The sequence below is a fragment of the Canis lupus genome, chromosome 26, assembly GCF_048164855.1.
Source record: "Canis lupus baileyi chromosome 26, mCanLup2.hap1, whole genome shotgun sequence".
NCBI lineage: Eukaryota > Metazoa > Chordata > Mammalia > Carnivora > Canidae > Canis > Canis lupus.
This window is the reverse complement of record NC_132863.1, coordinates 45,634,717-45,656,468: the sequence shown is the minus strand read 5'-3', so window position 1 is coordinate 45,656,468 and position 21,752 is coordinate 45,634,717. Positions and strand designations below refer to the sequence as shown.

General features: G+C 55.0%; 2 protein-coding genes and 1 long non-coding RNA gene across 8 annotated transcripts in view; 1 reads left to right on the top strand and 2 right to left on the bottom strand.

Moving 5' to 3' along the window:
- Window positions 1-17,280, bottom strand: part of GNAS (GNAS complex locus) — a 67,349-nt gene extending 50,069 nt beyond the window's left edge. For 2 of the 3 annotated variants that reach the window (XM_072801585.1, XM_072801587.1), the window contains exon 1: window positions 3,021-4,929. In XM_072801585.1, coding sequence (XP_072657686.1) covers window positions 3,021-4,914 — 1,894 coding nt within the window. In that variant the 5' untranslated portion in view covers window positions 4,915-4,929. Of the gene's footprint in view, window positions 1-3,020; window positions 4,930-17,152 lie in introns of those variants that run through there. The other variant, XM_072801592.1, reaches the window with a different exon arrangement.
- Window positions 6,846-21,752, top strand: part of LOC140618717 (uncharacterized) — a 34,059-nt gene continuing 19,152 nt past the window's right edge. Inside the window, exons 1-4 of one of the 4 annotated variants that reach the window (XR_012018791.1) lie at window positions 6,846-7,641; window positions 9,247-9,423; window positions 13,717-13,816; window positions 15,832-15,966. This is a non-coding gene — a long non-coding RNA (uncharacterized lncRNA). The remainder of the gene's footprint in view (window positions 7,642-9,246; window positions 9,424-13,716; window positions 13,817-15,831; window positions 15,967-21,752) is intronic. The other 3 variants (XR_012018792.1, XR_012018793.1, XR_012018790.1) reach the window with 3 other exon arrangements.
- On the bottom strand, window positions 17,195-18,306 carry LOC140618715 (neuroendocrine secretory protein 55-like). The gene has a single exon (XM_072801595.1). It carries the CDS (start codon window positions 17,936-17,938, stop codon window positions 17,195-17,197), a length of 744 nt encoding a protein of 247 aa, XP_072657696.1. The 5' UTR covers window positions 17,939-18,306.

Genomic DNA, 21,752 nt, shown 5'->3' with positions numbered 1-21,752 from the left:
TATTGATTATCTATCTTCTTAAAAAAAAATTCCCTGGAATGTGGTTAAACTGGGCAATAAAAATGGAAACAGTGTATACACAGAATTACACACACACAGTTGTAAAGCAACAGATGAATATGCATGTCACAAATTAGTAACCATATGAAAAGATGGTCTTTTGACATGCCTTTTTCACTGGTAGCAATATATGGATGTCTTGTTTTATGTTAGACTGTTAATAAGAGGTCTTGTCCTTACATTTGTAAGTCCTCATCCTTCTTCCCCCTCCTCCTCAATCAGTAACTCAGACCCAGATGGGGTGCCTCTCTTGGTCACTTTGGGCAAATGAAGCCTGGTCAGAAATTAGCCTGGTTTGACAAACCGCATTATGGCAGCAGGTGACAGTGGCTGCCCTAGTTCAGGGTCATGTCTGACATGGCCTGAGGTTTAGTCTTCTTGACCAGTGACTCCCTGAGAGCAGAGTCAGGACAACTGCAGGATGACCCCACGACATTCCCTTTAATTAAGGTTAATTTTGCACCCTGGATACAAAACAAGGGTAAGCAAGGTAAACTTCTACTATTCTTAAGACTTGACCCCAGACATGGACAGGTTGCTGCAGGGTGGGCATCTGCATAACCCATGGTTTAAGCTTCCAGTTCTGACTTAAGTGGACTGTGCTTTCCACCCCTCCCCCGCTCCTCCCCCAATAGAGGACTCAAGACATGGAACAAAGGTGACTGTGGTGGAGATCTGCTGGGAAAGCTTCATGTCACAAATGAGACAACCAAGACCCCAGGAGATAAGGGACAATGCCAACTAGGGTTCAAGCGGACAATCGTCACTTGGCTTCCTGTCTGTACCCACTATGTCCCCTCCCCATCAGAGGCTGGCTCCCTAGAGCTATGCTTGGAATATTGAGATGGGACTGTCAGGGCAAAGCCAGTTGTCTGCAGGAGAACAGCGCACTGTCCTCTAAGGCTCTGGCTGTAGTACAGTTGGGACATCCCAAATTTAAAACTGCTTCTCTTCCATAGGTGTTTGGGAAAGTGATGATGTCATTATTACCCTGGGTGGGCGTCACTGAAGTGACCACCATATGTAAAACTGTGATTTGTGAAAGAAACACATGTCACAAAAGCACACAGTTATGTCCATAATGTCATTAATAAAAAAGCGTCACACATTATAAAATATTTAACAAACAAATGTAGCCCAGCTTTAGAAGTTGTGATCTTTAAATCCCTTGAAAGGTGTTAGAGAATAAAATAGAGAAATTAAGATCATGGAGTTTCGCTTTTGAAATCTTCATTCAAGCCACACATTTAGACCCTTGTTAATTGCTGCTAATTTGATGGACTGTGGCACAAGAAGCCAAACCTTCAGACAGGAGCTAAGGTGAGGGTGGAGCAGGGGCAGTGGGGGGGAGTGGGAAGGACCACTGAGGTAGGGATGGGGTGAGGGAGGGACTTGTGTGTGTGTGTAGGAGGGGGGGAGAGACTCCCAGAGGGGTGGGGGTGGGGCTCTCAAAGGTGAGAAAGATGAAGAGAGGAGGGGGGTGAGGCGGAGGGCCGCCAAACGTACCAGATATGGTTATGAACACAAGACCTTTTTAATTTCTTGGTATCCCAAGTCCGTGCGCAGAGGATCTTACCTTTGATCCTCTCTGCCCCCAGCTAAAGCTGCTTGAAAAGATTCACATGCAAACATTTACATATTTCACAAGTCAGAGTCACATTTTTACCACGTTTCGTCCACATACTTAAAATACACTGGAAACATTTTTAAAATGTTTTTATTTTAATTGCATTTCGAGGACAAGACAGCATTCCACTCCCAACGCATAACACTCTTTTTAAACCAAGCCCCTCCTCCTGTACTCTTTGTAATAGCGTAAATGATTGGCTTACCTCGGGCTCTTCCCTAGGAAAAAAATTATTTCATATTTTTTAAACACAGCCACGCCCACCCTCTTGGAACCAGCCCCGTGTAGGTTTGGATCCAGACCTGCCTGTGGCAGATTAAGTGAGGTGTTGCTTTTTAAATTTTTTTCCCCCTCCTCCCTCCATCCCCCCACCAGGTGAGCTGAGTGTGTGCAGAATACTGAACTTCTGTGTGCAGCCCCGGCGCCCCAGATACCTGAGTGTCTGGTTTTTCAACCGTAAAGGCGGGAGGGTTTGGCGAACGAATGAGAAGTGAGGAAACGCTTAGCGCAAAGGGAAAAAAGAGAGAAAGACATACAGAAAAAAGGTTATGGAGGCCGACGAGGGGTGGCCGCCTCTCCCCCGCGCCAGGGACCCAACACGCTCCCCGAGACGTCCCTCCACCTTCTCCTCCGCATTCTTCGCGCCGCCCGCTGCAGAGCGCCAGCGCACAGGTACCACCAGAGTGTGCAAACACGGAAAGTTTTTGCCCGCGCCAAGGCGCAAAACACAAGACAGCCCGTTCCCCGGTACGAGTACACAGTCGGCGGGTAACCTGGGGGTGCCAGGGACGGGGTCGGGGGCACTTGAGCGGATCATGCACAGGCGGACACAATAAAGACACCAACACACACCAACGAGAAGCTGTCTGACCCAAGCAGCAGTGCCAGGCGAGGCGGGGGCGCACCTTCCCCAACGACCCCAGCCCACCGCGGCCCCAACCGGCCTAGCCTGGGGAGCCCCGGGGCCCCTCCCCGGCAGTTCCTGGCTCACCTGAACCCCCGCCTTCCTTGCTGGCCCCCACCCCTGGGCTCGGGGGCATCTTACGGTCGCTGGCGCTGGCTTGTCCAGCCGGAAACGACCCTCAGTGTTGCTCGGCACCACTTTTCTCCCTGGAGGGCACATACTTCGGCCACCCAAGCCCAACCGAGGCCCCCTCCCGCTCCCAGGGCAAAGTTGGGGCCCCTCACTGGAACTTTCTCGCAGTGTCTTCCCGCCTGGGCCTGGACCCCCTCCTCCCGCTGCCAGGCCCTGAGCTCCACCGGGCAGCCCTGCCACCCGCGCCCAGGGCCCCCCGGCGGCCCTGCTCCCCGCGGGCAGAGTCCGCCGCATTACCTAGAAGCAGCAGGCGGTGCGTACACATGTACCCCATCTTTTCTTCCTGGAGTTGCTTGTCGATGAGCTTGCTGCGTTTCTTCTCTGCGCGCTTCTGGGCGCGCTTCTCCAGGGCTTCCTTGCGCATCTGTCTGCGCTTCTCCGCCAGAGGAATCTTCTTGACCTTGGGGCTGTGCGCGGCTTTGGGCTGGGGGCTCTCAGCTCGGCCGAAGCAGCCCCCGAAGGCCTGCATGAGGAAGTTGCGGAGCAAGTTGCGCCGGGGCTTTCGGCGGCGGCGGTTTCGCCGGGGCTGCAGCCAGCGGCGGCATCCGGAGGTCCCATCGTCGGACTCATCGCTGCTGTGGTCGTCGTCGCTGCTGACCGACCCCTCGTCGTCGTCGCGGCTGCGGCCAGACCTGCCCCGCCAGGCAAATGCGCGAGGAGGCTGCGGAGTAGGCGGATCGGCAGCCTGGATCTCGGGGCTGGGGGGTCTGAGGAAGCGGAGCTTGGGTCGGGCTCCAGACGCAGGGGCGGCAGGGGCGGCAGGGGCGGCCCGGGAGGCAGGAGCGGCCCGGGTGGCAGGAGCGGCTGCCCCGGCGGCAGGAGCTGCCCGGGCGGCAGGAGCGGCTGCCCCGGCGGCTGGAGCGTCAGGGGCGGCTGGAGCGTCAGGGGCGGCAGCGGCTGCCCCGGCGGCTGGAGCGTCAGGGGCGGCAGCGGCTGCCCCGGCGGCTGGAGAAGCAGGCTTGGCCCGGGCGGCAGGGGCTCCGTCCCCCGGAGAGGAGACTTTTCCTCCCTCCGCAGCAGCGGCGGCCGAGCCTCCTTCCATCTCGGCTGCTTCTCCCTCAACTGGGGGTCTCTCTCCCTCTGCTCGCGCTCTCTTAACTGGGGCTCGGGAGACCTCGATGGGCGGGCCGTCAAGCGCGATTGGGGGGCTGTCCATGTTGACGGGAGCGTCGTCGACCCCAACGGGGGCGCTGCCAATCTCGAGCGGGGGTCCGGAGATCTCCATCGGGGGGCTGTCGCCCGCGAAGTGTGGAGGAGGTCTGACAGCCTCTCGGGATGGGCTGCCGATGGCGCCTGGGACCCAGAGGGGGGGCTCGTTCGCGGCGGGAGCGAGGAGGACCGCACTCGGGACCGCGGCTGCCGCGGACTCGCCGCCGCCGCCGCCGTCGATTTGTGGGATAGCTCGGGGGAGCCCGGGGGGTGGGCTGTCGTCCCCGAAGGCTGCTCCATCAAACTCAAATGGCATAGCCTCCTCAGGGGGAGGGCTCCGGTCTCCTCTGAAGCCTGCGTTTGCAGGTTTGAGAGCCCGGGGCTCCTGGGGAGGGGTGGTATAGACCCCTGCACCTGGGCCTCCTGGAGCCAGGTCTGAGACCTGCAGGGGAGGCTGGTTGCAACCTCCCTGTGCAGGCTGCTCAAACTCAAAGGGCATGGCTTCCTCAGGTGGAGGGCTGTAGCCTCCCAGGCCTGGTCTGGCATCATCGAAGGCTCCGGGCTCCATGAGCGATGGGCGGGAGACCTGAAGGCCTGCATGGGCCCCAGTGGTGTCTCCAGGCTGCTCCGGGGTAGGCCAGAAGCCTCCTGAGCTGGGCTGCTCGACCTCGAAGGGCATGGCTTCCTCAGGTGGTGGGCTGTAGGCTCCATGGGCTCCGGCTTCCTTGACGGTCTCGCCCAGGTCTTGGAAGTTGGGCCTGGAGACTTCTGGGGGTCCACAGGCCTCGCCTTCAGTCTCGACGGGGACGGGCTCGCTGTGAGGCGGTTGGGTCTCCATCTCTTCGGCTGCGCCAGGCCCAGGACTGGGGGCAGCTGCCCCTGGGGCCTCCAAAGATGGTTGCTCGGGCTGTTCCCCGAGTTCAAGGGGGATATCGCGTTGTCCTGACATATTATTGCCGTCGAGGCAGTTGCGCACGCCCATAACACGGTGGCGGCCTCTTAAAATAAACTTGGGGCCCCGTAACACGGAGCACCCAACCGAACTAGGGTGAAAAAATTTTTTTTCAAAAAAATTCAAAGTAGTGGCTGGAAAGTTCTCCAACCTCACTTTTCAACCCCCTTGAGGTCTGGGGGTTCAGGGCCTCAAACCCAAGATGGTGGCGGAAGCAACTCTACCGTTGCTGGTGGAGTCTTGGTCCTTCCTGGCCACTTTTTATCCCCTCAGGCTGGCCCCTGGCCGCCCCCCCACCCCTTGGCCTGTCCTTGTCCCCTCCTCTCTCTCTCTCTCTCTCTCTCCCTCTCTTTCTATCTCTGCTCCAGGCCAGCCCCGCCTGCTTGGATCTGAGGAGCGTGCCGATTCGGTCCGAAAATCGCTCGTAGTGTTCGCTCGCTGCCACCAGAGGACGCCGGCCCCGGGCCGAGGCGGCTCCGGGAGCCGGATCCTGGCGCCGGCAGCCCCGGACTTTGGGTAAGGGGGCTGAGGAGCGCAGGCCTCGCAGGGATGTTTTGGCTCCTTCCACTCCTCTCCCTGACTGATTTGGAGTCTTTCTCCTCTCTTATCCCCTGGCCAGAGAGAGAGAGAGCTCTCCTGCGTTGCGGGACACGTGACGCAAGACGTGGGCCCCGGGCTGCTCGAGCGCAGGAGCTGAAACCCTCCCTCCCAGACCTAAATGACTCTCCTTGGGGGGAGGGGGGAACTGCAGGAGGGTTTCATCACCCCAGGATACCCCTGCACCCCTGAGCCGCAGCCCCCAGACCCGGGCAGCCCCCCACCTTAAGCTCCAAGTCCGGAGTGTGAGGCTCTGGGCGCGTGGGAAGGGGGCGCGGTGCGCGCGGGGATGCGACAGGTGGTCGTGAGCCCACCGGCGCAGCGGACCGCAGGCGAGGGGCAAGGGGCTGCGGTGTGTGCGCACATAATTTGTTTTTAAAATGCCTTGGGGTACTTTCCGCCGCTTCTGCAGCTTTTGTCTGCCGGCTCGCCGAGGCTGGCTCCCCGTAAAGCACTTCAATGTCCCCCATCCCCACCACACTCTGGGGGTCCTCGCAGCAGTGTAGGGTGGCGCGGGGCAAGGGTCTCCCCTGGTTATGTATGATGATGCAGAGGAATTAAGAGGGTCTTGGGCGCGCCCCACGGAGACCCTCCAAGCGGTAGTCGCCCGGCACAGAACTGGGGGGCGCGGGACGCACAAGGAGACCCCATCCCGTGCAGGCCTCAGAGTTCCGGGGGTCCCACTGCTCTGGGGGAAGGGCGAAGGGGATTTCAGCGGGGATTTACGGCCGGCTTAGCGTGGTCTCAGAGACCGGACAGCCCCTGTGCGCACCGAACCCGAAGACAGACAACCGTGCCGCGCCTGCGGCAGCGGCTACAACGTGCCGCTTATCTGCCTCGGATGCCGGCTGCAGGGTCGGTGGGTCAGCGGCCCCAGTCCCTCTCCGGCCCCCTTCCAGCCCCTCTCCCTTCGCTACGGGTATCCCAGGGCACCGCTCCACTTTTCCACCGCTGGAGCCCTCAGAGGCGGCACTGAGCCCGGCCGCAAGTCCGCCGGCCGCCTGGCTGCGCTCCGGTCGCCGAAGCTCGCGGGGGGCTTGGAGCCTGCCGGGGAGAATGCCAGCCCTCTAGGTGGGCTTGGTGCGCGCGCACTGCTCTGGGTCCGGGGGCTGGGGTCTGCCGAGGGATTGGGGCTGCGGGAAAAAATTACTGCTTGCGGATCACGTACGATCCGGGACACGGGCATGAGGTCTGTCTCGCCAGCGGGTGAAGCGGACCTGCGAGCCACCTTTAGGTGCAGGGCATCGGGCACGGGGCGGGTGGTCGCCTGGCGGGCGGGCGCGCGAGACCGCAGGCTGAGTGTCGCCAGGGGTGGGCTGCGGCGAGCGGGAGCACCGCTTGGATCGCTGTATCTACGAGCCGCCGGCGGGTGAACCACGCACCGCTCAGTCTCGTTAAGTCGAACGCATCCCTCTTAGAACGATGGGACCACAGCCACGGCGCACCACTGCCCCGCATCCGCCATCCACGTGGCCGTGCTGCAGAGGAGAGCTGACAAAGTCGGACTCTGGGCAACGCGTGGGGTCCCCCAAAGGCGCATCATGTCAGGTCGGCGGGTCTACACACGTGGAAACGCCAACACTGAACTTTGGCTCAAACTTTGCCCAACTATCCCCACGCGCCAGGGCTCAGCCGTTTGAGCATCCACTGAATGGGCCAACTGGGTCGCGACCGTCAACTCACTCCCCTCCGACCCCAGCGCGGGGTCAGCCATTGGGCTGGGGTCACGCCAATCAAGGTTGCCTGGCGAATGAGCAGGGGGCGTCGGACCGGAAACCGGATATGAAGGGGAGGTCCAATAGGGGGCGCCGCGTTGGAACGCCCCAAGAGGTTGTGCTGCTGGGGTGGTTGGAAGCGGTTGGTGGGCGTGCGTATGGCGGCCAGGCCTGGGACGCCACGAGGCTCACTGGCGCCGTGGGGTCACTCTTCCCAAAGCCACAAGTCGCCAAGGCTGGAAGGGAAGGTCTGGGCCTACCAGGAGACAACCCTAGGGCTCGATGGGCAAACCCACCCTCCCGAGGGGACCGCCGATGAGGCCAGGCGAGGAGGAAGAAAATGTCTAGGGCCTGTTGGTAGAGGGCCAAGGCCCTGATGCACAGGAGGGGCCCAGACGCCTAAGGACCTGAGGCCCTGGGATGCTGCGCCCTGCCGAGCTAGAAGGTCAGTAGACATTGGGGTCTGCAGCCCCAAAGGGACGGTGTGCCCCCCCTCTCTCCTCAAGCACTGCTCATCAAGGAACGGGTACAGGGTCTCTTTGTTTGACATCCTCATGGGCATGGGGGACCTTTTTGTTCAACACTCTTTGGTATGTTGGTCCTTTACCTGGAGAACACATGCGTTGAGGGGATAAAGGCTGGGTAGATACCAGACCTCCATCCTAAAGGAGCAGGAACATAAAAATGAAAGATGACTCCTGGGGGTGGGGGTGGAGGACTCTTGGAAGTCTTGATGGGGAACATGGTGGCGGTTCAGATGGGCTTGCATGGATGGGTAGGGCCGCCGCCTACAATTGGGAGGAATGGGAAGAATGGGAGGAATGGGAGGAATGGGAGGAATGGAAGTAATGGGAGATGTGGGCCTACCCTTAACAAAGACCCAATTGGGGGAAGCGAGGGACTCCATGTGGAGTCCTGGGAGGGGCACTGGGAGTGAAACCAGGACCAACTGGATGGGATCTCTCTGGGCATACTAGGAAACTCTAGGACAAGCACTTTTGAGGCTGTTTTAGTAGGAAATGGAGATGTTGAGTGTTTTTCGTCCTGCGAGTGAGGCTTTGAGCCTAGTTTTAGTAAAGATGGAGGTGGTGTGGAGGATAATCCTGATGGAGCGAACATAGGAAGCTGTGGCTGGTCATGACCTTTAAGATGTGGAGAACCACATGCATGGAAGGAAGCAGGAAGGCTGAAGGAAGGGCCTCTAGAGGGATCCAAAGGGCCCTCTAGCAGCTTCTGTGACAGAACATCACCAAAGGTGGAGAAGCCAAAGTATGGCACTTGGATGATGGGACACAAGTGACACAGGGAAGCCCAGAGGATCTGGGGAGGAGTTGGGTGGTAGCGGAGCCCATTTGGTTTTAGACTGGGCAGAGGTGAAGGAAGGGTGGGCAATTGGGAAGGAGTTTTTCACGGCCTTTTAAGAGGGCGGGTCTGGTTTAGAAGGAAGGTACAGACCCCAAGTTCAAAGTCACAACCATCCTTCTAGGGTATGAGATCACTGGATCAGAGACTACCCCAAAGGGGAGGAATACATTGGGTGATAGGAACACAGAAAAGAAAAGGAAAGATGTCTCGGAAGAGAGCAGTGGGCTAGGACAGGACTAGTGGGGGTACGCTGGAGGTGGTGGTAGGCTGGAGGTGGTGGTGGTGGGGTGGGAATCTTAAGAATCGCTCAGAGTGCCTCAGGGAGATTGGGGTTTCCGAGCCCCTGCATGGTTCACATCAGGGCCAGCTGATTCTCTGCTGTGGACTGTCCTGGGCGCTTGAGGGTGTTAGCAGCATCCCTGGCCTCTACCCACTAGATGCCAGTAGCAGCCCCTTAGTTGTAGCAACCAAAAATGTCTGTAGATTTTGCCAAATGTCCTCTGGGGGGCAAAACCGCCCCCGGATGAAACCATGGCTGGAGGCTGAGAAAAGACCCTTAGACCTGAGTAGGAATCATCTTAATTTAAAGGTAAATTGGGACTGCGAAGAAGAAAAACCCCACTATTTAACTCCAGTGTTCCCCATTTTGTCTACTTTTACTTATTTACTTATTTATTTTCTGTAGGCATTGGCCACCAGAGTCTAAAAACCCCAAATCACTTATGTGAGGGGGTTCAAAGCAGAAACCATCACAGATGAGCAGTGGGACCTGGGACACCTCAGAAGTACAGCCAGATGTTTGAGGAGCTGGCTGAAAGGCAGCTGGTGCACCTGGCAACAGGGACCTGAGGAGCCCGGTGTGGTGAGCACTGGGGGCAATGAGTGGGAGGGTTGTCTGGGGGCTGCTGTGATTGGTGGGGCTGTCTGGTCAGCCCACCAAGGACTTGGCAAGCTTTCCGGCTCAAGACAGAAATGTGGCCTTGCCCTGGATGGAGATGGCCAGTTACAGGTGTGGTGGGCAGCCTAGTCCAGATTTCCACTTCTGGATGATTTCTATCAGGGAAAGAGGCCACTATTTGACAGGAAGAATCAGGAACGAGGAAGGCAAGTGGGTTAATGAGTTCACGTGGATGACAGGAAGAGGCAAGATGGGCTAGTCGGGGTGCCTGAGAGGAGGGGGAGTTGAGGTGAAGGGCAGAAGCTATGTGCCAGGGTCTGGGCCCTGTTCCCACAGGGAGTGCGGCAAGATGGTATACCCGTCAGGGAAGGGAAGGATTGGCTGTCAAAGTCTAGGCGAAGGTTTCTGGGAAATTGTGTATCTTTAGCTACTTAAAAAGAATATGTCTTCTACACTACAATGGAGAAAGGAACAGCAGACACCACTCATGGTTCAGTAAAAGTGCGTTTCTGAGGATGGTCGGCCTGTTCGCCAAATGGCAGGTGCCTTAGGTGGACTATCTGCTGGCTTTTTGCAAATGAGTAATTCCCAATAGAAAGAAGGTATTTCTGCACTGTTGGCTCTCCCAGCAGCACCCTTGCCATCTGCAGGGACGTGGCCCCCTTCCTTGGTGACCCCGTGTGGTGCCCTAGGCTTCCCAAACTCAATCTTCCTGCTCTGTTGATGCTGCCCCACTAGCACGCACTGCAGTCAGCAAAGGGCCACTGGGATACTTAGATTTGGGGGATTCTTATTCATTGCCTAAAGCACCAGACACATCCAAGTTTTTAAGTAGCTGCCTGTCAATTTTCTTCCTTAGTTCATCCCTGTATCCAAGAAAGAAAAAGCAAAGCAGACAGAGAAGGGGATGGTCGAGAGGGAAGAGAGCAGAAACCTAGGAAAAACCTTCTTTTTCTGGCAGTAGCATTTCGTCCTAGCCTGTGGTGGGGGTGGGGGCCATTTGCACAAGAGCTGGCTCCGCAGACCACCTCTGTCACTTGTTGTCAGTGGCTTGCTTTCAAAGGAGGAAAAGGAGAATCTTTGTACCAGTTGTGGGGGGGAGGGGGACAGAAAGGAGAGAACCTGGGAAGAGAATTCAGGCAACTATTCCGTTTCTCAACCTCCCAGTGACAAATGTTTTTTGAGTGCTGACTGAGTAGCCATAAGACTTTGAAGCTGTTCAGTTAATTACTGTTCAATTAAGACTTGCTGTGCCCATCCTTCTACCTTCCAGCATCTCCTCTGCCAGCCTTGGCCGGTGGAGGCAGCAGCAGCCTACTGCTGTCGGCAGAAGGGTCTGCGTGACCAGGCTGTTTCAGGCAAATGCCAGCTGAAGAGAAAATGCCTCAAATGGAGGTTAGGAGCAGGTGCAGGGCTGATCTACTCCATATGCTCAGATTAAAAAGCCCCGTGCTGGAGCCCTGGGGGCTGAGGGTCTCCTACCAGGAATTCAGACCCCTTCATTCAGCTCACTTGCTAAACTCAGCAGCCCTCCACTTGGAAGGGCTACCCGTTCCTGCTGCAGCCAGGCACATGACTGTCCCCTGACCACTCGCGCTGGTATGGTGGGTCCATGCCTTCTGGACAGTTGCTGGGCCTGGGCTGTGGACTCCTCCTTTAAGCTAGCCAATGATGCAGCAGAGAACCTGGAGGGGAGTGGCCATTCCAGAAAAGATGAACAGTGCCCCGAGAAGGGGGACTAAAAGGGGGGGAGAAGTGGGGAGGGGGGGGCGCAAGAAGGGCAAGAGGGAATCTCAGAAGAGAAATTCGGCTTTAGTGGAAGCTCTGTTTAAGATTTCAGTAATCATGGTGGAAACTCCAGGCACCCTGGGGGCGGCCGGGCACCATAATTTGAATGTAAGGGGAATGGTGTATTTCATGTTTGCGCCTGGCCTCAATTTCCCAGAGCGCATCCTCCTCCTGAGCTCAGATACAGACAGCAACATAAGCCAGGGCACTCAGAGCCGCCTCTCGCCGGGGGTGGGGTGGGAGGAGAAACTGGTTGTCTTCAGCTGGCGGCAGTCCTTGGCCAGTTTGAGAGTTGGGGCCTCTCCTTGAACTGAAATCCAAGATTTAGCATTTAAACTCTAAAAACAGTATTTCCTAGGTTTTAAATCTTTCTGTTGGGCGGATGCCGTTGGGGCAAATACACAAAAACCCCCGCTGCACCTATGAAATTGAAATTTCTGGCCTTCCGTGTGCCTAATCTGTAGTCCCCAGGGTGCTCTTCTACAGCAGGTGTGGCTATTAAAAATGCTCTTCCTGACGTTACTTCTGCTGCCACCAGATTTTTGAAGATGGCCATGAAGTCTCCCCTAAACCTTTTTCTCCCTGAATCTCTATTTCTTCATAAGAATCTAAATAGCCCTAATATTACGGGCTCTGTGACTCCTAGTTCCAGATAGTATCTTCTCTTCCTTTTCCAGTGTTCTTGTCTTTGTCTTCCAGTATTTTCTGTGATTCCCCCCAAACACTCCTTTCCCTCTGTTCTCAACTCTTCCTGCACATTACAGATACCACGTACCATCTGTGCATGTAGTCTAGTCTTACCCTGGCGTTTCTGATGGCCATGCCCCTCTGTTCATCTGCAGCATGCTCGCCCTAAAATAAGCTCATAGAGTAAAAAATAGGCCCTGTCCACAGGCGAAGCCAGGAAGGCAGCCTCCCCAATTCTACCTTGCAATAGGGAGTTTGCCGCCGTCGGCAGTGGCAAGGGAGTGTGTGTGTGTGTGTGTGTGTGTGTGTGTGTGGTGGGGGGGGGGTGCCATGGCGCCAGCTCCTCTTGGATGTCCTGCCTTACTGGCTGAGCGCTGTCAACAGGTGACGGTAGCCCTACACTGCAGACTCTTGGCCTTGGGGAGAATCTAAGTCAGTAGGCTGTTCACTCTGGCTCCTCTGCTCTGAATTAGCTAGGACCTAGCACCAGGACCAGTGCCAAGGGATGTGGAGCTGGGAGTGGGAGGTAAGATTTTTAAAAAGGGAAAACCAAACAGCAAAAATTTACCTTATATGTAGCCTTGTGATATATAGCCAAAACAAAACAAAAATGGGATGTTAAATCATTGATTTGACTGTTTTTTTTTTTTTTTTCATTTGCATTGTTATCCCACGCATTTGCAACAGGGGGAAATTGGTTTAGGAGGAAATGCAAAAAAAAAAAAAAAATCTTAGCTCTCACAAGGTCTTGCAGTATAGAAACAGATACATCTCTAGAACTGTGGTATTAAAATTTCATGGGAGGAGCAATTAAGAAAAAAAGTCTGAAAAAGCTCCTGGGAGGGAAGGGTAATAGAAACAAAGGCCGAGGATGCTGGTTATCCAAACTCACTGCAGCCTCCGAGCCATGTTTGCAGGTCTGGCCTAATCAGGACACTTACAAGTGTTACCAAATAATATATTCAACACTTGTGGTCGGTTAGCTAACGTTGCTGTCAGACTGCTTGGTCCCAGAGCTGTGAGCATCTCCAGGCTGCAGTACTCAGTGCAATGCTGGCTTCAGGCTGCCTGCTCCCACTCAGAAAAGCTTGTTTTCGCACACCATCAGGGAGAGGTGAGGGAAACGGGCACACAGAAGACACACACTATAGATCTGCTCAAGGATGGCCAGTTCCCCTTCCCCCCAGGCTAGTAACAAGACACAGTGGAATTCTGTATTCTCTAACTTGCCTTTTTAAATTTTTTTTTTGCCACCCATTCAAAAAGACTGGATAAAATGGAAATTGGAACAACACAAAACAGATTTCTTCACAACTGGTGCTTTTTATTTGATTAACCTTGAAAACCTTTTTTTGTTCCATTAGTGTTAAAATCATGGGTAGAGTCAAATTGGGCAACCCTGGGCTTAATCAACCTGCAAGCATTTGGAGCTGAAGGGAATGATGGGAACATACTTCATTTTCATTGAAGAAGTGGAGGCAGTGAGGTGCTGGGTCTGACCCAAGGCCACTGGGCAGGACGAGGCCTAGAAGATTCTTAGGTCCTGCTGTCCATCCCTGGGGCATCCAGACTTAGGAAATAGTCATTAATGTCAAAACCCCGGAGAGCAGGACGAGGGATTCCATCCCCCATTCTGGAACATGAGGATTAAAGATGGAATTTGAGGACCTCATCCCTTTTGCTGGGCAATGTCTAAGAGAAGGGCAGCACTGGGGCTGGCATATGACATCACTCGCCTCTGGAAGCTTAATTTGATTTTAGTAATTTGTTTTTTTGTTATAGGTCACCTTTCTGTTAAGATACATACTTTCCCCAACGCCATGGTTTCTGCTCAGTTTCCTCTCAATAGCTTCCCTCTGCATGAGGAGCTGTGATAACACAGGTAAATTAAGTAAAATCCATTCAGATTATTAAAACAAAGGAAAAGACCTCATTCTTACCCACGCTGAAGTTTCAGCTCCCTCATGAAATCTTCAATCCCAGCTGCTAGAAGTGAAGGCTAAAGAGTAAAGGGCTGTAAGCATTTCCAGGGGGGTGAAAAAACAGCCTCTAGCGAATTATAGAAACATCCTCCTAAAACAGTTCCAAACTTTAAAATTCCCAGTTCTTGAATTCTGATAAACATAAAAGTTTAGTTTGCCAAACTTTAGTAAAAGTAAACCTACACCAGCTGGCTGACAGCACACAATATTTGAACACTGCTATGACTTTCCAACTCAAAAAGTTCAGTTATAAGAAGACCTTTGTCCAAGAAAAAGCAAATTTCTAGTAAGTAAATGATTAATGTAGTAAAGGAAAATCCTAAATGCCAGAGCACACCATCACCTTTAACTAGCTTTATTCTCCTCCCCCTCTCCACATGAGATACTACAACCAGCTAGTAAATCACTTATGTGGTCAACTAGAAAGTCTGGTTTGGTTGTGGTGTGTTTTGTTTTTTGTTTTTTTTTTTTTCTTGAGTGAATTTCCTCACCAGACACACCCCACCTAAATTGAAAGGGCAAGTGAGCCCATTCAAATGCTAACCCCAATTTCGCAGGGTGAGACAAAGGGCCAGTTTGGAGACTAGTGAGTTGGGAATGCTTGGGAGAACTTGCCAGAAATGCCTCTGGGGATTAAAAAAAAAAAAAAAAAGCAGTGTAGCACCAGTGTCTCAGGTAGAGAGAGGGTTTGAAGTGTCTATGAAGTAAAATCCCATCCTTGGGTGGGTCCAGGGCACTTCCTAGGAGTTTGGCATAGAAACTGAGTTTCCTCAGTTATTCTGTAGAGTCCCCAAAGGCTTTTCCACTCTGGAATGGGAGTGGAGGGAAAAGGTAGAGAGAGGGGGTGGAGGGGGATGGAGAGTGGGGGAAGGGTGGGGGAAGGGAGCTGAGTGGCGCAGGGGGTGGGGGTAGGCAACTGACTTTCACAATCAGGTAGTTTATATGGAAGAGTGCGTCTAAAATAGGGCCAACTATTTGTGCGTTCTTAGATGGGGACCACCCCCTCCCCAACAATGATCTTGGTGTATTTCTTCCAATTAAGAAGCAAGCCTCCCAATATGGGGGTTCTGCTTAAAAGCAGACCAAGGTTGGCGTGAATGGTGTGTGCTTAGGCACTGAGGACTTCTTAAACTTGTTTATTCTTCCTGCAACAAGGCAAGATGCTAATTTCTCTACTGAAAAACCTAGCTCTGCAGGGGCCCCCCCTCCCCCAAGCTGGGAAGGGAGCTCCCACCGGGAAAAGCACGCCAAAAGAAGCCACCCAAACCCTGGCTTCTGTCGCACATTCACTAGACACCTTTTACTTGAACTCAGGCTGGTAAGACGTCCCCAGAGGAAAAACAACACTTATGCCACAGAAAGGAACCACAGCCATCACTGTTTACCCGGACTAGAAATTCCAACTTTGGGGAGCTCCATTCCACTTAGGCAATTTCACACATTTAAGCCAAAGGCAGGGCACTCCTGGCCCTGCGGCAAGTCCTCAGGAGCCTAAGACTTCTGACACTTGTCCGCTGCCCAAGGAAGCCTCTGCTCATCAAGAGCCTCCTGGGTCCTTCCTAGTGAAGACCTGTCCTTCCCAGTTAAGACCTTAAAGGCATCCAACGGTAGTTAGTCAGCGCCGCAGCCGGCGAACTAAGTTGGGGGCACCGTCGCGGTTCCTATGGAGGAGACCTGGAAGGAAGACCGTGGCAAGTGTGTGCCTTCTGGCTTCACCCCTGATCCTTTACTTGAGTCTATAAAACCCGACCGATCTTATCTTTTCAAGCCTCAAAACGCGCCCCCCCCCCCATCTCATCATTCCCATCAGACTAGCTCAAACCGGCGCAAACCAAGACGCGCGCACCACGAAAAGATCAATTGCCACATCAGGTGGGGTTTGTAAAATCTATTTCACTCTATCCGTCTTCTCCAGGGTCGGCAGTAAGGCACACTTTACGCACTGAAGACGCGTTACGGACCGCCGCGGTTTCTGTCCTCTGGCCACAGGACGGCTTCACCTCCAGGTTACAGATACCAAACTTAGCTCCACCCGAGCTGCAAATGGCCGGTGCGCCGCCTCCCCTCCCCGAGGCTGCCCAAGCCGCCGGCCCCTGCCCCCTCTCGACCGGTCGCCCAAGGACTTGCGTCCGATCCAACACCCTTCCCCAGCTCGGCGGTGCCGCGCGGTTTGGGGACGCGGTGTAGGGTATCCCGGTGAAAGATGCCATCCCCTCTCCAGCCCCGTTTCTTGTGCCGCTTTACCTTTCCTCCCGGCACCGCCTCGCGGGCCGCTTAGTCCCGCTCCCATCCCCAGGACCTTGCGCAAACAGCCCCAGACCTCTCCAGCCAAGCTGCACCCGGCCCCGCCGCCAGATCAGCTGCGCCAAAACGCTTTAGCGATGCCCCGACGTGACCAAACCCGCGCCACCCACCCCGGTAGCCTGTAGGGGCACCCCGTAAGACTCCCGTACCTTCTCTGCCAGCCCTCCAGGTACGCGTGAGTCGCGGGGAGCTGCCGGCCGCCCTGGAGAGGTCGGCTCCGGAGCGCGCGGGCAGGTGCGCACGCTCCTTGCGGCGGGCTCCGGCCCCACGCGCGCCGGCGGGCGGCGGCGGCAGCCAGGACTGGCGCACGGCCGCGGGGAGCACTGGCGCCGAGGTCCCGCGGCTCCAGACTGGCAGCGCTGGGACCCGGGCTCCGGGCTCCCGGCTCCGGACGCCTTAAAGCGCGGCGCGCGACTTTTCCCGGAGCCGCCAGTCCCCGGAGTTGCCCAATCCCAGCGCGGTTACTCTCCGCACGTTGCAACAGTGTCGCTACAGCGCGGCGGCTCTCCCCGGCCAAAGTTGGCGCGCGCACCTCAGAACCACGTTTCGGGCGCCTGCCGAGGCCACCTGGTCGGAGACTAGTGTTTAGTTAGAAAAAAAAGTGTGTAAAACAGGTGACTTACCTGTGCCTTGTGGATGTGCAGCTCGAAACCCGGGGCGCGCCGGGGCTTCCGCCGGCGTCCTGGACCCCAGCTCGGAGACCTCAGGCTGTCTCCAGCGGAGCGCGCGGAGCGCCCCGTCGTCCAACAGCCCCTCGGCCACCTGGGCGCTCCCGGCGCCCCGAGGAGCCCTCCCCAGCTCGCCCTGGCCCCCGCCTCCCGGACAGGCCAGCCGGGCCCCCTGCCCTTCCCTCCCCCTTCCTCCCTCCCGCCCGCGGCTCCCGCCCCGACCCCAGGCTCCCGGGCTCCCGGGCTCGGCGGCGGGCAACTAACCTGAATCAAAGAAAACAAGGAGAATCTGGACCGCGTCCTCCATTAGTGACGCCGGATGGGGATGGGTCCCCTTTTGGAAGGGGACTCCGGGGACGGGTCGCGGCGGGTGGGCTTCTTCGGCTTGCAGCGGCGCTGCTGCTTCTTCTCCTTTGGCTCCTCGGACTCTTCGGGGTCCCTCGGATCCTTGTCCTCGGGCTTGGGCTCGGGCTCCTCCCCCTCCCTGGGGTTCTGGGGCTCCTGAGTGCTGGGCTGCGCGCGACTCGGGGAGGCGTCGGGGCTCCGCAATCTTAGAGCGTGCAGACGCTCGGTGAGAGATTGGCCGAAGCTGCTGTGCTTGGGCACCACGGGGCCGCGCTCGTCTTCTGGCTCGGTCTCGGGCTCAGTGGCGGGGGCGGTCTCAGGCTCGGTCTCGAAGTCGGTCTCGGATTCGATTTCAGACTCGGTCTCGGTCTCGGTCTCAGATTCGTAGTCAAACTCTTCCTCGTACTCTAGGCACTCGGGGAGGGACAGCTCGAGGTCGGCCTCCTCGTGCTCGTGGTCCGACTCGGGGGGCTCGGGGAACACCTGGGCGCCGGAGCGGTGGTGGGCGTTAAGGAAGCTCCGGCGCTGCTGGGCGGCCGCGCGCTGCTGGGCGCGGGCGTTGGAGGTGGCGAGGGCGCGGAGGAGCGCGATGGAGCAGGAGAGCCAGAGGAGCGCGGTGGCTGCCCGGCGGCCGATGGGTGGGCACAGATCGTTGTAGTTGTGGCGAGCTCGGCGCCACTGCTGAGCCCGGGACCTACGATCCATTCTCTTAGGCGCACACCGAGAAGACCACCCGCCCTCTGGCTCTGCAGAGCGGGGCTCCGATGCGCATTGGCTGCTAGAGCCGACGGAGGTGCACCCCACGAGGTGAGAAGCTGGGTCCGGAGGTCCCAGCCCCACCTCGCTGTGAGGGGGGAAGAAAAGGAAGCACCTACCTTCCTGATCACTCAACTTTCTAAAGCTCCGCGCCTCTGCTTGCCTGTCTGAGCAAGAAGGGATGGGTAAGGGGAGAAAAAGTCTTCCTCCTCCGGGGCTCCTCTCTCTAAGTCTCAGACTCTGCGGCCTAAGACCCGGGAGAGGTGCCTCCGCTGGTCCTCTCGCCTGGGAGAGGAAAGAGGAGACTGAGGCGGGAGGGACGCGGCGGAGAGGTTCTGCAAAGTTGCGCGCCCGGACTTCTGCCGGGCATGTGCAGTAGGGAGGCGGGGGCGCCTCCCCGCGAGCTGCGCCGTGGCGCCGAGCCCGTGGCGCAGACCCTAGTGGGCCGGCAGGTGGCAGGAGGGAACCTTGTTTGAAACGATTTGGGCGACTTGGGCGAATCGAGGGGCGGGGGGGCCTGGCGGGTGCCAAGGAGCAAAACAAGTGAGCCAGCTAGCCACAGGTTAGGGTACTCGGGCAGCCGGGCATGGGTCCGGTTCTCCGTGGGGTCCATACACCTTCCCAACTCCAGGATTATCGGTAAAACAAGCCAAAAGACCAGACCGCAAAATCGCAGATACTCGGCGGAATGAAACGGGGGTCTGTGCGTGGGTATTAATGATCCAGCCCCGGGCGAGTTCCAGGGGTTTAATAGTTTGAGGATGGTAACCTCAGGCAGTCATTAATCACGAAACCACCTTTGGCAGATCCCTTATAGTGACTGTAATTAGAGCGTTTCCGAAAAATATCCCCCGCACCCCCCTGTAGTCTCAATTGGCTAATTACCTCGTGGACAAGTAAGCATCGTTCCTAGGAAGGGCCCCACAGACAGGGTGATGGTTTGCAAGTCCACAGACCCATCGGTGGACTGCCATGAGCTCTAGCTGAGAACATGTGCTGCTGGAAGACAGACTCTTAATTAGCTGGAACCACTAGTTAAGGCAAATCTTGCCTGCCCTGATATTCAGTAGGTACAGCCCATTCTCTACCCCTGTGGGGCGCTGCAGGCCGGTTAGCCATCAAGGAAATCTCACGGGGTACCCCTTAAAGCGCTTTCATTTCATACACAGATAGGTTTTCAACAAAGCTAGTTCATTCAGTGAATATTTATTCAGTGCCTGGCACATGCCAAGCCCTGTTCCAGGTGCTGAAGGTGAAGTTAAAAATGAAGAAAAGAAACTTACATTAAGGAAAGCCCATTTAGGACTAATCTGCTGTTAATCAGAGTGTTAAACCACTCCGAATTCCTCCTTGCCCACCAATATTTAATCCGTCTTTAATGCTCTGAGAAAGCTATTGGGTCCATCAGAGCATTAGGGTTAGGTGATGTGGCTAGATGTTCTAAGACCATGCTGAACCCCGGAGGCTGAAAGGTTGGAGGAAATTAGTACCTCTCTTTCTCAGCCCTGGAAAATCAAATGAGCTCCATGTCCTCCTGAAGGGGGATCCCTGGAGTGATCTTAGCTCAGGGAAGCATGGTCCTCGGAAAGCTCTTGAGTTCTATCTATAACCTGACTGCTGCTTCTGGGTTGTATATGACGCCTTCCCTGTTAGAGTATGGAGTGGCCCTTTTGCCATGGTGGCAAGTCCAAAGGTAGTTGCCTAATCCAGAGCCACACCGTCTTCCTAGAATTCTTGGACATGTCAATAAAGTTGCTCCACTTGGAACACATGGGGGTTTTTTGTCTTTGAGTCAACATGGGGGAAATCTGGAGAGGCATGCCCTCACAATTCTGCTTTCCTTTTTGAGGTCACCTACCAGGCTTTTGCTCCTGGTACCCCCTTCTTGGAGGCTAAAGAGTCCTGTGCCTACAGCCATTACCTGGCATGGTGGAACTTGTCCTCATACCTTCAACACCATGCTTACATGCAGCTGTCAAAACCAGAGTGTAGACCAGACCTTAGCAAGATTCTAGCAACTGCTTTCGATGTGCTGAGGGTTTATTTTTTTATTTCTGCATCTTGGCTGTGGATGTTCTTGAATGTTCCTGACTCGGCTTCTTGGCTGTGTCTGTCTTTCCTCTTGTGTTCTTTTGAGTTCTTTTGTGGCATTAAAATACTGATTGGTCTAAGAAAGTAGGGTTGATTTGGCAAACCCCATAAAAGGACAAATGTCTGTATTCTAGTTGTGCCTACTGTCACACTTTGCAAAGGAACTGAAAGGGTCTCCTCACAAGAGCCTGGTTCCAGTCATCATGTGATTATTAGTAGGGGGCACTGGATGGGCTGTTGGGTCCTGCATACTTCAAATCCATATCTCTCTGCCTCCATCAAGGAGGGACATCTCTGAAGGTTTTGCTCACATTGACCCACCTGCTTTATTTCTTTCAATTAGCACAGCCCCACTGACAGTGCATGGAGCATAAAGACGTCGTTCAAGGGATTTTCAAGGCACGCTGGGGAAAAAAATCAGGAATATGTGGGTGCTGGTGAATGCCCTTTCAATGGAGACGAATGCCAGCTGTCAGCAACAAGGTGGATTATGATTCTTTAGTGTTCATAAGAAAGTACTTCGTTTTTCAGAAGGAGTGCTTTATGCCTATAATGGAGATGGCAGCCCCGAGCTGATCCACTAATATAGATACACCGAGATTGCCTGCATTATTAACAAATGTGCATTACATAATACGTACTTTTGGACTAGATTCTGCATTAGTAATGCACTTTCTTTGCAAGATGCATTTTAATCAGCAAATGAACATTTAACAAAACACTGCATTTTAGAGCCCTGGTCCTGTATAGTTACACATACATTTTGGTGAACATTCCGCATAGTCTCCGGGAGGAGCAGCAGGACCACACTGAAATACTGCTCCATCTCGCACTTAGGGCCGAGGTCGAGCAAATGGATCTGTGCAGAAAATGCTGTTTAAAATGCATTACGTGCACGACTTTAAAAAGTGCTTGCTGCAGAGTGAATTTCAAAAAGGAGCAAGTGGGTGATGAACAACCTCGGGTTGTTAGCAGCTAAGGAACAAGGGGCTCTGTCTGTCTGCCGGTAAATAAAGTATGGTCATATGTCACCTTTGGGCTTTGCCAGAGGGAGGCTCCCGAACCTGTTGGACAGGAAAGTGCACTTCCCAGTTCATCCGAGCATCATACAATAAGGTTCTGATTGGGATGAATTGTGAAGAATATTGTCTTCAGCCCCTTAAAGGATTGTCCTGTGGAACAGGCATTGAGATGTATTTTACGTGGCTCCAGAGGGCAAAATTATAACCTATGGGTAGTAGTTACAACAGGCAGATTTCAGCTGAACCCAAGGAAGAATATTCTAACAATTAGGGCTCTGAAATGGAATGGCTGTCAGGAGGCAGTTGGCTCTTTGTCAGAAGCGGTGTTAAATCAAAGGACAGATGAGCACATATTGGAGATGTTTTCCGTGGGACTCATGAGCCAGGCCGAGTTGGAACTCGATGCGCGCCAAAATTCTTTTCAACTCAGATTCTGATTCCATGAAAGGCATTTGGAGACCTTGGGAGAGGGGCTGGGGGCTCTATTGATGGACATGCCCTTCCGACTCTGCTTCTATTTTAGAAGCATTTGAAAGTGCAAGCGGCTCAGTGACAGGAAGGAATGTTTGGGTGGCAGTTTCAGGACATGAGCAAACAGGTGTATGCAGAGGGAACCAGCAGGGCTGCTGTGCGGCTTCTATAATCGGGCT

What these genes read in the sequence shown, in the direction of transcription:
- LOC140618715 (XM_072801595.1), bottom strand. Translation starts at nt 17,938, where the DNA reads ATGGATCGTAGGTCCCGGGCTCAGCAGTGGCGCCGAGCTCGCCACAAC.